A 17,225-nucleotide genomic window follows, 5' to 3' on the forward strand; every position below is an offset into this window, starting at 1 on the left:
GAGATAATAGGAATAAAATCTCATGGCACGCAAATTAATAAAAATAAAACAAAAAATCTATTTATAAACGATATAATAAGACACAGTTTATTATAAAAATTAATAAATTTCTTATTTTAATGAATAATTAAGAAAATTAAAGATTGAAACTCTCAATTTTTAAGACTGTAAATATTTATATATAAAAAAATAAACCATATTCAAATGAGGTGATTGGTCCCATGAAGTGGGGTCATTGGCTGATCAAATGGTTGTATTGGCTATTGGAAACTTGTAGTTATACTCTAATTTTTCTTGTATAATTCGTAAGTAATCCCCAATCAAAATTTGTTGGAAATAATCAGTTAATTTCTAATTTTTATTAACTTATTATATGCTCTCAAAAAAATAAAAATAAAAATTTGAAGAAAATCGCAATATGAAAATGGTGAATACACCTGACAAAAACTCTTTAAAAATAAAAGAAACAGTGGCAGGTGGGTCCAATATTTACAAAATGGAATATTCTCTGAGTCTAGTTTTGCCACGTGGGTAAGCAATGGACACATATGAAAATGCGATCGTGCTCCTCGCCACTCTTATCCTTCCCTCTCTATATATATATCTCCTCTAACAATGGAGAAGCGATAATATCTCATAAATTGACGTAAAAGAATTAAAATTATAAGACCCATATATTGAAATTTATTTTGTCTTTTTTTAAGAAACTAAGGAAAAATCTTAATGTTTTTGGACTTCCGCAGTAATGTTTTTCGACAAAACAGTAATTTTCGCAATTCTAATTAAACTATACAAATTGCCTGTCACAAAGTTGAAAGTACCATAAGTTTAAGGTTGAAAATTCAAGCTTAAACAATCAGTAATTTTCGTATTAAGTTTATAATTACTTTTTCTTTGTATTTTATAATTCTGTCAATCTCTTTTCTTTATCTAAATCTATAGCATGTGAGCTAAATGGTTCTGCCTTTCTTCTTAATTGGCTTTTTGCGATAAAAATCACATGAAATCTGAAGGTTTTTCATTTAGTTTGTCTATAAAAGAAATTTTCTTACGACGATGGGTGATAGTATCTCTAATGTACTTTTTATATATGTCTTTTTTATTTTTAAAAATCCTATCACAAAATAGTATTCCAATGCACTATTTATTCTTTAAATATAAAGTAGAGAGCTAATTTGGCTCTCTACATTTGAAGACCAAATTTCACTATCTACTCTATATCTCATAAATGCACTACAAGCTTTTATATATTTGGCTTAATTAATATTTGTAATTCTTATTTTTCTATTGGTAAAAATTAAAAAAATAAAAGGAAAGAAAAATTAAAACTATCAACACTTATGGAAATAAAGAAAGATATATAATAAAAATAAAACATAAATGGTCTATTGAATTTGAATAAAATATTTTACTCTTTCTATGTGAATATTCCTTAGGATGTTCTTTATAATATAAATTATGCTCTTTAAAATAAAAAGTACAATTGGGGATGTTCTAATGTAAATATGTGCATAGATAAATTATGAGATTCTCTCAATATTCTCTCGAGAAACCCTAATAATCTTAGACCTGTTGATCCGATCTCGAGTGTCTTCATCTGTGGTGCTGATGACAGAATGATGGAAGAGACTGATCTCTTGGAGAGGAGTAATAAAAGGTTAAAATAGGACATGGTGTAGAAGGCTCGATACGTAATGGTTTCAGGGATGATTCTAGGATGGACATGGAGCATGATGGTGCAGGGGAGAAGGAAGATGATGGAATTAAGATGTCCTTTCGAGATAAGTTGTTGGGGGTGGCGTACTCTCCTTATGGAGATAGCGAGGATGATTTTGTTTCAGATGATAATGAGGAGATAGGGGGTGATTAAGGGGAGGATGACTATCCTGTGATCTCTATTTTTGAAAATAGACAAAATGCAACTTCGTAAGCCTTAGAGACAAACTGTTATTGTGAAACTTTTTGGCAGATCCATATGGTATCATTTTTTGGAAAGGTGAATAAGGGAGTTATGGAGGCCTAAAGCTTCAATGGATGTAATTGCAACTAAGAATGATTTTTTCTTGATTAGGTTTGCTTCCGTGTAGGATTTTAATTTTGCTTTATTTGAGGGGCCTTAGATGGTTGTTGATCACTATCTTATTGCACTAAGTGGTGCCCTAACTTTGATCTTAAGAAAGCATCCACAAACCTTGTTTCAGTTTGGGTACAGTTCCCTTGTTAACCGATTGAGTATTATGGTAAAGATTTTTTGATATGAGTGGGAGAATGTATTGGGATGCCAATCAAGATTGATAGTAACATTGATAATGTTTCTAGAGGAAAATTTACTAGAATGTGTATTGAGATTGATCTTAGTAAGTCCTTGCTGGCAAAGTTCAAGTTGAGACGACGTGTACGACACATTGAATATGAAAGGATTCACCTTGTGTGTTTTGAGTGTCGTAAGTATGGCCATAGGAAGGATAGTTGCCTAGGGTTATGTTCGGTGGTGGATGAAGTTCCAAAGGTCCGGGGCTAGATGGAAAGAATGCTTCGATAATCAAAGAGCATCAACTGGCCAATCCTGAAGTGTTGGAAGACTTTGGGTCGTGGATGTTGGCTCAGAAGAGGAATCGGAGACGGGTAGCTCCTGCTCCTAAAAATCAGCAAATGAATATGGAGATTGAGCAGTCCCATGCACGTAGAGATTGGAACGCAATTGACAAGTTTGACCGATGGCATTGCGGTTTAGTTTGATGATCAAGTAGGACGAGATGTAAATCCACGAGTGTAAGGGAGAAATCATTTTTTTTTCAATTAAATCAATCATAATACAAGCGGTGATACAAGCATTTTGATGTTTGGGACGCATATAATGAATTAATTTGCGTTGGACTGTTATTAAATAGACTCGCATGAATCTTTCCTTATTTTTGTTAAGTTAGCTCATAAAATTTGGGGCTACGAGAGTTGTTAACTAGTTAACTCATTTCTTGTTCATGATTTCACTTTAGTTACAATCGAGAATATGAATATTTTGATGTTTAGAATGCGTATAATGAAGTAATTTGGTTAGGAGTGTTATTAGGTAGGGTCATGCGAATTATCCCTTGTTTTTATTACGATGGCTCTTAAAATTTGGAACTACGAGAGTTGTTAACCAGTTAACTCCTCTCTAGTTCTTGATTAGGACCACTTACTTGTTTGGGGATCCAGATTTGCAGCATTAAATGAGGAAGTAGAGGATGGGCCAAGTCTTTTTTCTAATGGTTCGGGAAAGGATGGCACAGTTGTTCAAGGCCCTAAGTTAGCGAGCCTAATGTAGTGGGCCTTGGTAAGCTTAGTGGGAGAAGCAGGAGACCTAATGTACAATCTCCAAACTTGAATTCCATAATGCATAAAGAGAATTTGGATTTGAATGTAGCTCCTCTGGAGCTATCTCAAAACACCTTACTCCTAAATCTAAGTCTCCTAATCGTGCAACTGCTTCTTTTGAGCAGATTGTTGTTATGGGAAGAAAAATGGATTAGGAGGTGAGCAAGTTTGCGGTGAATAATGTGGAGGCTAATGAGGTTTTAGGTGGCGCTGCTCCTTTAATTAATCAGAATTCCTATTTTATAGTGCATGGAAATAGTGGCCAAACATTCTTCTGATCTACCTCATATTCAGGATAATATTATATTAGATGATGATGATATTGATTCGAGTGGTGTAATGGAAGATGACTAGTTTGATTCATTCATTATGGAAACTGACAGGGGTGAGCAGGGGTCGATGTTTATGCCTTCTTTGATTGTCATGTGCTTGGTACTGTTTGAAGCGTTTTGGTATGTGCTTGTTTTTGGGTTTTGTTTTGCACAATTAATCTTTTGTGTGCCTTATGAAGATTATGTCTTGGAATGTTCAAGAGGCTGCATCGAGAGACTTTTTTTGCACCCTCAAGTTTATTCTCTCTCTGCATAAGCCTTGTGTGTTTAGGCTATTTGAAACTAAGACAAGTGGGGATAATGCTGATAGGATCTGTCAGGAGATTGAGTATGATATTTGGGTTAGAATGGAAGCAATTGGGTGTAGTAGTGGTATATGGGTTTCTTGGAATTCTTTGGTTAAATTGAGTATTATTCTTACTCATCCCTAGTTTATGCTTTGCTGCATTGAAGATGATTATCAGGGTAGATGGATGTGCTCTTTGGTTATGCTAGTCCTGATGCTTCGTTATGTTGACTGCTTTGGCAAGACCTGTCTCATGTCAATATGGATTTGAACCTTCCATGGGTTACCAAAGGTGATTTTAATTCTATCACGTCCTCTGATGAATCTAGTTCTAATTCGAGGAATGGTAATATTCAAAGCATCAATTTAATGGATTGGATTTTCGGTGAAGGGTTGATTGATTTGGGGTTCATGGGTCATGTTTTCACTTGGACATGGAATTGCTTTATTAATGGTCAAAAGGCTGCTCAACTGGACCGTGCACTTTGTAATTCTAGTTAGAGATGTCAATTTGAGAGGGCTGTTGTATCTCATCTTCTTGGACAACATTCTAATCATTGCCCACTGTTGTTAGATCTTTCCCCTTAATCGCCTTCAACGGTCTGTAGGAGCTTCGGGTTTCAAGATGCTTGGTTGAGCAATCCAGATTTTTTTAATGTGATTAAGAAGACTTGGGATAGTTTTAAATCTTTCTTGATCAATTCTTCAAAAGTTTCTAATGCCCTCCAAGAGTGGAATAAGAATTCCTTTAGGAATATTTTCAGGTGAAAAAGAAGGATTTGGGCTTATCTTGTTGGTGTTCAAAAGATTATGGCCTTAATGCCTTCTCATCAGCTTGCTAAGCTTGACCAGAAATTAAGAAAGGAGTTAGAGCTAGTCATTTATCAGGAAGAGTTTTACTGGCATCAAAAGTTGAAAGAGGAATGGATAACTTCAGGGGACAGAAATACAAAGTTTTATCATCTTTCTACAATTATTAGAAGAAGTAAAAATCTTATGACGGGCTTGAAAATGATGATGATGTGTGGGTCTAGGATCAGGATGTTCTTCTTAAGATGTCCTCGTCCTTTTATGCTACTCTTTACGATAAATGCAATTGTGTTCAGTCTATTACTCGTGGACTTCCTATGCATAAGTTCCCTTTGCTTTCTGAAGAACAACTTGGTTTGTTAAAAGGCATTTGTTATTTATGAAGTTAGGATAACCTTATTTGATATGTTGCCACATAAAACAATTGGTCCATATGGTTATATTGTGGAGTTCTATTAGAAGCTTTGGCATATTTTGCATAGATCTACCCGTGATACTATTTTGGAGTTTCTTCAATCCAGCTGCCTCCCGGATTCGGTGAATGACACTCTCTTGATGCTTATTCCAAAGTGTGCTAATCCCGAGCATTCAAAGAATTTTAGGCTAATAAGTCTTTGTAATGTCATTTATAAGATAATCACTAAGACGCTAGTGAACAGACTAAAGTTTATCCTTCCGAATGTTATCACTCCAACTCAATGTAGTTTTGTTTCGGGTCGCCATATAACGGATAACATTGTTATTTTTCAAGAAGTAATCCACTCTATGCATAATAAGAAATCAAGGGTTGGGTGGATGGCTCTAAAGATTGACATTGAGAAAGCATATGATAGATTGCCTTAGGATTTTATCAAACATTCATTGATGGAAATGGGATTAAATGATAGTTGGGTTCGTAATATTATGGCTTGTGTTTCCACTTTGATTTTTTCGATTCCTTGGAATGGAAACAAGTCTGATACATTTATTCCATCTTGTGGTGTTCGTCGAGGAGATGTCTCCTATTATCTTTTCGTGATTTGTATGGAACGACTTGCTCATATCATCAATGCAGTAATAGATCTTAAATAACTAATCCTTATGGTACAACATGCAAAAATAACAATAAATGCACCAATCAACACATTCAAACATATCATAGATCATTCCATACACACTCAACCAAACAAAAAAAAGGCATGAGCATAAGCTAAACATGCCATCATTGATAATCCTAAGCATAATTAATCTCATTAGGCTAAAACTATATGTAAATAAACTAAAATCATGCATAAACATCAAAAGAGATTAGGAACACATAAAATAAGTGAAAAATAATGTCAAAATCAAAACATACAAAGATAGATCGATTACACAAGAAAAGTATCAAAGGATACAAATTAATATGTCAATTGACATATCTACAAGCCAAATGTCAAGCATATTATCGATGCTTAATAGTTAGTGACATATTACACCAAGATCATTAATAAGTAATATTACATGCATACTTAAAAGCCTAAAAGTTTTAAAACACAAACAAAATCAAGTCTCAAGTGCCAACATAGACAATTTTGCAAAACTAGTGTTTGTGCTAATTTTCATTAATTTTGGATTTTAATCCTAATTAAACTAAAAATAACGACATTGATCCATTACCAATTATTAAAGCACATTCTATTGAACTAAAACACATGCAATAAAATTAACAAGGTACTAAAATCTTAGCTCACGTAAAACTTAATAATTCAACAAATTATCATGCAAATAACCAATTAATTTGTTTAAATGATGATAAGCCTTAAATTAAGAACTAAATAGAAACTAAACATGTTGTAAACATGAAATTTAATAATTCTAAATGCCAAAATCAAATTTTAAATGCATGATCATAGTCGAACATGCTAGAAAAATATATCAATGACTAAGAAAATTACTCAAAGTATAAACATAGAGGTTTTGGGCTCTAACCTATTAGTGTATGTCTAAAAAATAAAAATAAAATTTGTACTCTATGTTAATTTATGCATTATACTGATAGTATACAATTATACAAAAGACATTTTTTAACTCTCGATAGTTAATTTTATTGGCATTATAGAACTATTGGAGATGAATTCTATAGAATATAAATACAGAGTAAGAGAAATTATAAAATGAGTTTATAATGATGAGATTCTCATTATTGTTATTGCTAAACTTGGTCCATAGTTGATGTTTGATCAAGATTTAGATATTGATCATTGGATATCGGTTAAATGCTCAGGACTACCTCAAGATTTTGTTAAGTAAACAATCTATCTCATAAGATCAAGGTATGTAAATACTGAAATAAACATATGGGTACTTGTTATAAAAATAAGTTCGTTTAACATGACCTATAGAATAGTCTATATAGAACTTATCCAAATTTCTATGAACCAAATACTCTAGTGATTAGTACATAAGATGTGATCCTTAGACTTGAAATAATTATTATTGTTACTTTAGATTATTTTTAATTTCCCTTTTCTTTTATGACACATCATGACCAAAGATGAGATAAAGATTTAAGATAATAAGTTAATAAAATATTTTATAATTTATCCTCGGCCTAAACTCCTAGATTAGACTGTCTAAAGAAATTTTGACTGATTCTGACTCAAAAATTCTACTGAAAATTCGATAGAAGCTCCCTTAAAATATGGATATTTACTCCCATAAAATGGGCCAAAACTTACTAAAAACACTTCAAATATTCATTATATATTTACCAGGAGTTGAATCACCCATAACTGTATTAATTTCTCAATTCTGCAACACACTACAAATTACAATTAATAACAGACAGTCCGATATTAATATTTATTCAACAACCAACTCTCAAATAATTTTCCGATATCTAATTTCTCCATGGTCAGGTGGTTAATATTGGCATTTCTTCAGCTGCTCAAGCTGAAATATGGGCAGTTTATCATGGACTTTTGTTGGCATAGGGGGCTGGTTATGACAGAGTTAAATTTGAGGTGGATTCTCAACTTGTGGTGGACTTGGCTCCAATTGAATGAAGTTAGTATGGGTGTGAATCGTAATCTGATCTGTGCCTGTAAGGATCTTCTAAATAGAAAATGGAGAGTGCAGGTGAATCACATCTTCCGTGAAGGGAACTTCGTGGCAGATTGGCTTGCGAATCACTTATTAACTAGAGAGCGTGGTGTTCACTATGTTGAGCAGCTTCATGTAGATTTACAGAGGTTGCTTGAGGCAGATGCTGTTGGTGTTGCTTGGGTTAGAGCTGTTCGAGTTTAGCTGTTTATGGCTATTTGTTGCTATTTGCATCTAGCTTTTACCTGATTTGTTTAGTTTCATTTTCTGGGGTACACCCCCTCCCTTGGAAGGAAAAAAAAAAAGTAAATACGTGCATAATATATAACCCACTAGTTTTATAAAGGGTTTTGTGTTTTCTTCAATCTATATGATAATCATGCACTTGATTATATTCTATATATATATATATATACACAAACTAATTAAATAGTTATTATATATAACACACTAAACATAAAAAGAATTAAATTAAGACTTCATTTATAAATTCTATTTAAAATCCATTTGTAAATAAAATGACCAATTTAATAGTGTAAAACAAGAAGGAAGAGCAAAAGAATCATTAAAGTGGAAAAAGCACTCATCAAATATTTGCATCAATGAAAACACTTTTGATGTTTTTAACTCTTGAATAAAGATGCAAAATGCATTATTCAATTCAAATGCGTTCCACAACCATCAATCATTAATCATTATTTGGAGACCTCAAAACTCCATAACAAAATCAGGAGCGTGCATAACGTACTGATATACGCCTTTGAATGGTACTCCTACAAGAAGGGCAGTCCTTCATTCCTTGTTTCTCATGGAGGTCATTACATGTTGTGCAAACCACCTGATGTGCACATGGAAGAAATACCACAGACATCTCTTCTGAAAGGCACATCACACATTCTCTTTCTCGCTTCACACCTCCGGTTTCCGAGTAATCATGAAAATCTGCTGAGAAATAGAGAGGTGATGATTCCTTTTGAGCAATATTGTACTTAATGTCCGTGAGTCTGCTAGCATAACTTTGGTTGATGCCCATTCGAAGTGCTGCAATTTTCGAAGAATCAGTCTTCAATCTCAATTGAGCAATTTCTTTCTCAAGCTTCTGTATATCATCTTTGTACTTTTGCAAATTTATTTCTGCTTTCAGTTTGATTGTATCCTCCTTAGATTTGGCTGCAGTCTCAATTTGTTCTCTTTCTTTTCTCATTGAATTAGCCTGCAAAAGCAGTTCTTCTTTTGCCTTCTCTTCTTGTTGCCATCTAGCCTGCAATATCATTTCCTATTTTAATCACAATGCAACCAATAATACAAGTTGGCCGATTGCACCAAAGTGCCATACACTTTACGACCTCTTAACAGAAGTGCATTTTAAACTGCATAATTCAATGTTTATTCTACTGAAAGTAAGCACCCGCATGTTTAAATTAAACTTTGAAGCCCCTGATTGATAAATCAACATTTTGCTTCTGAAGTAAGACAATCTACAACATTTAAGATAAAAAAGATAATAAAATGGCACACAAAAAGAAAATAAAAGACTAGGTTGTTAGACACAAAGCCGCATACAACAAGGTGCAGAAAAAGTCCTTTACTTTTATTTCTGAGGCACCTAGCCAGACTTGTTAAAAACTTGATGACAAATGAACTGCAAAAGACAATTAAAAAAAAACCTTCGCCGAACAAAATTTCAATCAAAATAGCAACGATTTCTTGCCCAAAAGAAAAAAGAAGAAAAATTTTCTTTTACCAGCAGGTGCCTGTGTTTTATATTTTATGCATGCATGATGACCTCTATTATTTGTGCTTACCATATCAATTTGAATTAATGGCATAAACTTCTACACCAGGTGCCAACTTAATTGGGATGTTTACCCTTCCATGAAAACAATTCTTAGATAGAGCAGTGTCATATTAGCTTCTACTAACCAGCTCAACAGTAATCAGAAACCTGTCACTACTCACCTCACCCAATTATTTGTCTAATCCACCAGTGTCACATTATACGATGATTAAAAAACAAATACTGGCAGACAACTGTTCAAACATATCCTGTGTGAAACCTCTGAAGAAAGATGGAGCAAAAGGAAAGTGGAACTGCATTCTGATATGTACCTCATGTTGTTCCTGTAGTTGTTTAGCCTGTTCAAGATCCTGACGTAGCTGCGCAACCTTGCGTTTTTCAGTAGCAAGCTCTTCCTGTAAAATAATTTTCTGCTTCTCCCATGACTGAAACTTCATCAGCGTGTTCTTCTCCCTCTTTGATACCTCCTGACAGCTTGCAGCTGACTCAGCTGCATTCAGCTTTTCAGCCTCCATCTCTTGCCTCAATGCAGCATTCTCCACCTCAAGCCTCCGAACAGCAGAATTAGCCCTTTCTACCTGTCCGCTAGCCTTGCATAATGCATTTTCCATCTCTGTCAGCTTCTTCATTGTGTTCTCCTCCAGCGTTTGCTTCTCTTTCTTGAGCCGTTCAACTTCTTCTTTTTCTTGCCTGAGTGACTTAAGTTCAGCCTTGTCCTTACTCAGCCTTCGAGCAGCCTGCATAACTTTCTGGTTTGCCCACTCAGTCCATTCTTGGAGCTGATTTTGCAGTTCCCTCGCTCTGGGAACCAGCTTCATAATCATCTCATCCTTCTTGTCCCTGGGAACCCACTGTGCCAGAGACTTATCATATGGTATCCCAGAAAAATTACAACTGGTTGCCTCGGCATTACTGTCACCAGGGACTGAAGTGGAGTTGCTTTTTGCAGGCAATGAAAGTGAAAGTTCAGTATCAGTAGCTGATAATACAGGTGGAGTGTTCACAGCAGTTAATGCAGGTGGCTTGGTGACTACGGGTAATGCAGATTGATTATTGGTCTTAGGAAAAGCAGAAGTTGTGCCAGAAGTTTCTAAATTAAATGATGCTGGGGAAGAGGATCTAGTATTGCTCGAAAGATTCTGGCTTGCATTATCTTGAGACACATCGACTCCCATTACCTTACTCAGTCTTAACGAAGCATTCTTTATATTAACAGCAGATTCCGAAACAGACTTTAGTTTCTTATCCAAGATCAAACCGCCCAAACCACTCAATTTCCCTGCTCTTGACCCTTTAGGTCCATATGTTCTGTAGCCCTTCTCCAGATGAAGAGATTTCTGTCGAAGTATGTACTCTCTCTTGGTACTATTAGAATGAACCTTTCTACTAACAATAAGTTTTTCCTCTACTACAGGAGATTGAGATGTTCCTGCAACACTAAAAGATTTATCTGCAGAATCAAATGTAGAATTTGATCCATCTTTCTCTGTGACTAGTCCACTGACAGCAACAGAGTTCTTTGGTTTCGATATGTTGGGAACTCTCGTCATGATGTTGGGTGCCTCGGATTGAGAACAAGTAACAGAAGGTTCAGATTTACAAGGATTTGGAAGGTTTAACTCAGAAGATTTGGATTCTATCTGCGGTTGGTTAGAAGTAGAGGAAGTCCCGTTTGAAGTCCCATCACCGGCAAAACCACTCAAGGGATCACCATCCATTGCACAGGCATGAGAAACATTCATGTCACAAATCAACAAGCACCACATTGCATCCCCAGTGCTGAAGAATGGCCTGACTTCTCGGAGTACACAAACCAATTCTGCCAATATATACTTCTCCAGCTGCTGTAAATCCTCAAAACAGTGGTCCCTTGAAGGATCAATCTCTTGGCCATTCCTAAGAAATGCTAGAGTATTGTCCACAATATTTGAAACAGTGTCTTTACACCCATAACAAAGGCCTGACCTCAAAACAGCCTTTGTAGCAACTTCTTCGGTATAACCACAAGCAACAATTTTTTTAATTGCACTCTTGAAGATTGCGTCCAGATTGCTTAACACAAGTTCTTCTAGCTGGGATTCTGTGAGATCACTCCAATCAGCATCATGGGATTCTTCCGATTCTAATTCCTCTCTGGGTTGGCTTGTTCCAACCTCAGATGAGCTTAAGGCACTAGACAATCCAAGGTCAAGTTTCAACCCTTCAGAATGGTCTTGGTTAACACCGCACAGGTCACATACACTGGATGGCCCATGAGCTGGGGTAGCTTCAAATTTCTCAGCAGAAAATTCATAACCAGAGCATTCATTCTGAGGTGAAGGTATAATCTTACCAGGGTCACCTAAAGGTGTATCAGCTCGAAATTTTCTCTTATTTCTACTTCCTTTTTCTTGGACTGATACCAATGATGACACTTGAGTGCTACAGCTACTACTACTGGCTTTTGCAACCATTGATGCCATTTTAAGCTGTAAAAAGGTTAGCATCTTTTAATTCAATTGTCAAACTCATCAATCATCTGTCATTCAATCACCAATGTAACGCTTATAAAATTCACCAAATTACATATAGGAACATAACCGGTCAAGATTAGATATCAAAACCCAGCTCATTGGATCACTTACTGATAACAAGTACAAACAAAACCATTAAAAGAACAGAAATTAATTCCTACATTAAGCAACTGCAAGAAAAATTACCTTTTTTTTTATATATATCTCTCTATCAAACTGAACCAATGAAAAGAGAAAAAGAAAAATCAAACTCTGCATCAAGAATCAGAAATCGATTAATACCCAAGAAACAGAAAATCGATAGTCAAAGCATTAAAAACATGCCCAGTTCATATAATCCGTAATCAAGAATCAATTTCATAGATCAAAACAGCTGAGAAAGAAAATAAACAAAAAAAATCCAAGAAATAAGATAAATACACTGATTTCAATATTGAAGATCCATAAAACAAGTAGGGGAAATTGAGATTTGTGATTCTAGAATCGATGATCGAAACGTACCAGATTCCTGAACCTATGGGTTAAAGCAAAATGGAAGGCTTATTACGAAACCAATCTCAAAAACATGGGTGAAACAGAACGACATAACCATATATATACCTCCTCTTTTTTGTGTTGTTTTTGTTAATTTTTATTTTCCTTTCTGTTAATTTTTGTATTTGCTAGAGAGAGAATTGTGATAACAAAAACAACATAAATAGATATTAGCCTAGTGAGATTTTATGTTATTGTATTTTTGTTTATTACGTGTTAGCCAAACTAGGCAGCCATACTTAGATATTTTCCTCATTCCAAATTAAAAATAATTAAATAAAAAAATCAGTGTGAAAAAAATATTATCTTTAGTTTTTGTCACTATATATTATATTTTTATAATTAATATTTAAAATTAAATATATAGATGAAAATTTATTAAAATAATTATATTTTTTTATAATAGATATTTTTAATTAAAAAAAAACTGTCATGTCAAATTATTCATAATAATAAACTCAAATATAAGCGTAAAAAAATTAATATAGATATTATATATTATGCCGAGAAATAAGGCAACGATATAATCAGTCCAATAGAGAGAAAAAAATAAAAAGATGATGCAATAAATATTTAGTTATTATTATTTATTATTTGTTTTAGTGAAAGGTTTGGCAGGGATGAAGTTGGCTGTGACAATAATTAAACATAAAAGTCACATTGCCATCTAAGCTAAGTGATAAACGATAAAAGCTTCATTTTCTACAATCCATTTCTCCTTCTTTTAGTACATTGAAGTCCAAATTCACAATTCTACTATTATTTTCTTTTATTCTTCTTTTAATTCTTTGGAGAAGTTTCAATTTTCATCATAGACAATGTGTGTGTTAAAACGTGGATATTTGCCCTAACTTATTGAGTTTAAGTTTTGCAAGTTCTAATATTGAAAAATGACTTCAAAGATTTTAATTAAAAAAAATGAAAAAATATTTCACTTATAATTAATAAATGTTCTATCTCATAATTTAATAAGGAAATTATAATAGATATAATTTATAATTTTTTTTATGACCATTGGATTATTGGCCAAGTTATTGAGTGAAGTTGATAAATAATTATGTGAATATGAACACATAATTGACTAAACTTTATTTAGTTAGTGAGAATTGACTAAACTTTATATTAAAAAAGAGGTTAAAAAAACCCTTCAAATGTGGCTACTACTAGTAGGTATGGAATTTGGATCAAAGGGCAGTCAAGGCCAGATAACTTTGAAAAAAGAGAACTAGGAGAAATGGCCCAACCAATTGAACCCAAACACCAACCCGATCCATCTTCGTCGCCACCGCCACCACTTCACCGGAGCGACGCCGATGACGATGACGAGAACGTCAAGCAGCTAAGAGAATGCTCTTCTCTATACCTCTCACTACAGGTGTTTTAATAAACACGAATTCTTTTAACAAACAAAATTAATTGAAGAGACTCCAAGCCCCAAAAGTTGCTGATTTAAAGTTTTTTTTTTTTTTTTGGGGTATTGCAGGATTGTCTCGTTGAGAGCAACAGGAACTGGAAATCTTGCCAAAAGGGTATGCTGTTTCTGCTCTTTAGTTCTATTTTTACTGTGATATTGTTGCTTTTCAAGTTGTTGATATGCGTCGTTTGTTCAAATGCTTCACAGAAGTTCAAGCTCTGAAGGCATGCAATGAGATGAGAAGGAAGATTGAAAAAAATAAGTGATTAGTTGAAGATTTTTGCATTCAGAACTCAGAATTTATTTACCTGAAATCTTCCCGCAGCTGTCATTTTCTCTTTTTTATTAGAGATTCCAATTGTTTTAGACTTTTATATTTCTCGCTTAAGAATTCAATCTAAAAGGAGCCAGAAAGAGGAATAATCTTTCGGATGGTAGATGAGTTTTGACTTTTATATGTACTGAGTGAGCTACTTAAGAATTTGCTGGTTTTGCTCTAACTTAACCCAGTTGATGTATTTAGCCAAACGGAATTGTGACATCTTCTAATTCTTAATCTTCAGTCAGAAACTACTCAACAATCATACTATCCCAAGAAACAATCAGAATCTTAAACAGTAGAAGGAATTCAAATGTTAATATCCTTTCTTAGAGAAGTTTAAACAATGTAACTAGACATTAAAACAAAAGGTGATGTTAGTGTCTGAGTTGTGGAATGAATCATGTCAAATGCCCTATTGATCCTCAGAGCAACAACATAATCACCTTAACAGCTAAACATGATAAACAAAAATGTCGATTTTGAATAGTAACCCTAACATAAACTGATAAGAGTAGCCCCTCTCCTTTGCAGAACAAGAACCGAGAGCTCACGACAAAAAGTACCAAGTAGTCTCCTTTCTCCAATCTACTAGTTCTCCCAAATCAGGACACTTTGTTTTTCTGAACTGCGACAGCCTGCATATATCAAATTTCAAGCACAATATTAGTAACTGTTGCACAAGTGCTCCTTATTAGCTGGCAGCTATTACTTAACTCAATCCAGCAGATTATAAAACATTCCTCCATATGCCAATGCTGCTCCTTATAGAATCAGATAGACATTCGATCACCTTGCACATACTATATGTCACCTTGTCCTAGTCAGCTTGAATTCTATGCCTATATCATATTGAAAGAACCTCCATAAATTCAGTATTAAGCAGAAAGCATAAACCTGCTTAAATATGAATATGACCAGTAAAAACTAATTTGAAATTCTATTGATTTTCAGGCAAGAAATTTGACTCCGTGATATCAAAAGCCACAAGGATTGCAACCAGTCATTGATTCAAGAGAACATTTATAGCATTTTAATCACTACTCACTATATCATTTATAAGCTTGTAAATTATTTAAAGTGCTAATGTTTACACTTATATTCTGTTTTAATAAAAGCTCATACATCTTAAACAGTCTCAAAATGAAACAAGAAATCATATAGACAGTATTACTTGATACCTGGATATCTCAACTGCCTCATCTTCTGCAATGTGTTCAAGTGAAGTAAAGCATGGGGTGTGAGAAATTATATGGAATTTCCCATTAGTCTGAGATATCTTAGCATCACGAAACCTCTTTGTTTTCACATTATAACAAGCTAGAACAGAATTGTCACACAACATCAAGATATTGTCACTGTCAAATGCAAATATAGGCTCACAGGAATTGTATCTGATCTTGCTTAAACAAATGGTTCCAATGACGAGCAATTTAGTCCATGATTCCTTGTTGCCATATTCCTTCATAATCCATATCTCAGATATCTTCTGAGCAGAAGACAAAGACATGCATAAACAACCTCTTAACACCCCCACCTTCATTAACCCCATAGATTTCTTCTTCCCCTTGGAAACTAAAACAGAAGGCGAGGGGATCTCTCCAAACTGCTCATTTCCAAAGTTGAAAGCATAATCAAGATCATCAACACCATATCCTTCAGGAGCCTGCTCATTTCCAATGTTGAAAGCATAATCAAGATCATCACCATATCCATCAGGAGCCTGCTCATTTCCAATGTTGAAAACAAAATCAAGATCATCAACATATTCATCACGAGCTGGAGAGAATCGTTCAAGTATTGGTTGGCAGAGTAGAACTAATGTTGCAAGGTGGAGTTCCAATGCTTCTCCATTCTCTAGAACCAATAGTGTAAATCTCAGCCTCTAGGTAATTCTCAACAACTCGATATGTAGATCTCATTATATTGAACGTTTGTATCACTTTATATTGATCAGTGTCAGCACAAAACCCAAAACCAAAACGCCTATTACACTTCCACTTATCATCATTATCGTTAGGCAATTGAATAGTAATATGCTCACCTAATATTGGATTGCATATGTAAATTTGATCCCCAACTAGAATACTTCCAGTTAAACAAAGCAAGCCATTACATGAATTGATCAAACGAAAAATCATAACTGGGCAAGTGATCTTTACTATTAAACTTCATCTTTTCAACCCCAAAACGAGCTTTAGTGTTGCCTCCTGTTATGTGGGCTAAATGGAGCTGTCTCGATTCACCACACCGCCGAATGGTTTTGATAAGGATTGCCGGAGGTGCATTTGTGAGTTGGAGTTGGGTGAAGTATTTATCAGAAATTAAGTTATTCCAAGTTTTGCAAATGAAGAGGGTTTTGGTGGGTAGTCTTGATAGTATATCCATGATTAAACAAGAAGGGAGTATGGCTACTAGCCATTCTGGTCCTGCTTTGCTGGTGATTTGGGCAGTTCTTGGCAGGTATTTTGCCTCTAATATCATCCATGATGGAGATGGTTTAGCATTCAAGAATGGCCCAAAGTTTAAAACTTTATAGAGTGTGGAGGGGATAAGAAAAGGCGGTTACCAGAAGACGCTGCTAATCTTACGGACTAGAGGGAAAGTTTTGCCGCGAAAATGAAAAAGAATACTAAGAAAGAAGAATCGTAATTCGTAATAGAACTACAACTTTGTGAAGTCTGTGCCCTTTTAGTGAGCATTAGTGGCAGCCCCATATTATATAGCCTAAAACTTCAAATGCAATTGATAATGGATAGAGGGAAGGGAGTTGTATGAGGTTTGAAACACTAGTAGGCT

The 17,225-nt window shown here is 34.5% G+C and overlaps 3 protein-coding genes across 6 annotated transcripts; 1 reads left to right on the top strand and 2 right to left on the bottom strand.

The window, feature by feature from the left end:
- Positions 1-8,441: 8,441 nt before the first annotated feature.
- LOC8261513 (putative E3 ubiquitin-protein ligase RF298) lies at positions 8,442-12,844 on the bottom strand. Of its 3 annotated transcripts, none has more exons than XM_015717873.3 (3): positions 12,661-12,844; positions 9,958-12,114; positions 8,442-9,109 (listed from the first exon to the last, which is right to left on the bottom strand). In XM_015717873.3, exons 2-3 carry the CDS (start codon positions 12,106-12,108, stop codon positions 8,576-8,578), a joined length of 2,685 nt encoding a protein of 894 aa, XP_015573359.1. In that variant the 5' UTR covers positions 12,109-12,114; positions 12,661-12,844; the 3' UTR covers positions 8,442-8,575. The 3 variants fall into 3 exon arrangements, with proteins under 3 accessions (XP_015573359.1, XP_048235056.1, XP_002516824.2); XM_048379099.1 differs by having other exon boundaries at positions 9,958-12,411; XM_002516778.4 differs by having other exon boundaries at positions 12,346-12,844.
- Positions 12,845-13,851: 1,007 nt separating this feature from the next.
- LOC8261512 lies at positions 13,852-14,544 on the top strand. The gene is made up of 3 exons (XM_002516777.4): positions 13,852-14,068; positions 14,177-14,222; positions 14,315-14,544. Exons 1-3 carry the CDS (start codon positions 13,928-13,930, stop codon positions 14,371-14,373), a joined length of 246 nt encoding a protein of 81 aa, XP_002516823.1. The 5' UTR covers positions 13,852-13,927; the 3' UTR covers positions 14,374-14,544.
- A 150-nt stretch (positions 14,545-14,694) lies between these two features.
- Positions 14,695-17,110, bottom strand: LOC8261511 (F-box protein CPR1). Of its 2 annotated transcripts, none has more exons than XM_048378808.1 (2): positions 15,608-17,110; positions 14,695-15,064 (listed from the first exon to the last, which is right to left on the bottom strand). In XM_048378808.1, the coding sequence occupies exons 1-2, from the start codon at positions 15,976-15,978 to the stop codon at positions 14,977-14,979; spliced, it is 459 nt and encodes a 152-aa protein (XP_048234765.1). In that variant the 5' UTR covers positions 15,979-17,110; the 3' UTR covers positions 14,695-14,976. The 2 variants fall into 2 exon arrangements, with proteins under 2 accessions (XP_048234765.1, XP_048234766.1); XM_048378809.1 differs by having other exon boundaries at positions 15,601-17,110.
- Positions 17,111-17,225: the final 115 nt, after the last annotated feature.

The sequence above is a fragment of the Ricinus communis genome, chromosome 9 (assembly GCF_019578655.1).
Source record: "Ricinus communis isolate WT05 ecotype wild-type chromosome 9, ASM1957865v1, whole genome shotgun sequence".
Classification (NCBI taxonomy): Eukaryota; Viridiplantae; Streptophyta; class Magnoliopsida; order Malpighiales; family Euphorbiaceae; genus Ricinus; species Ricinus communis.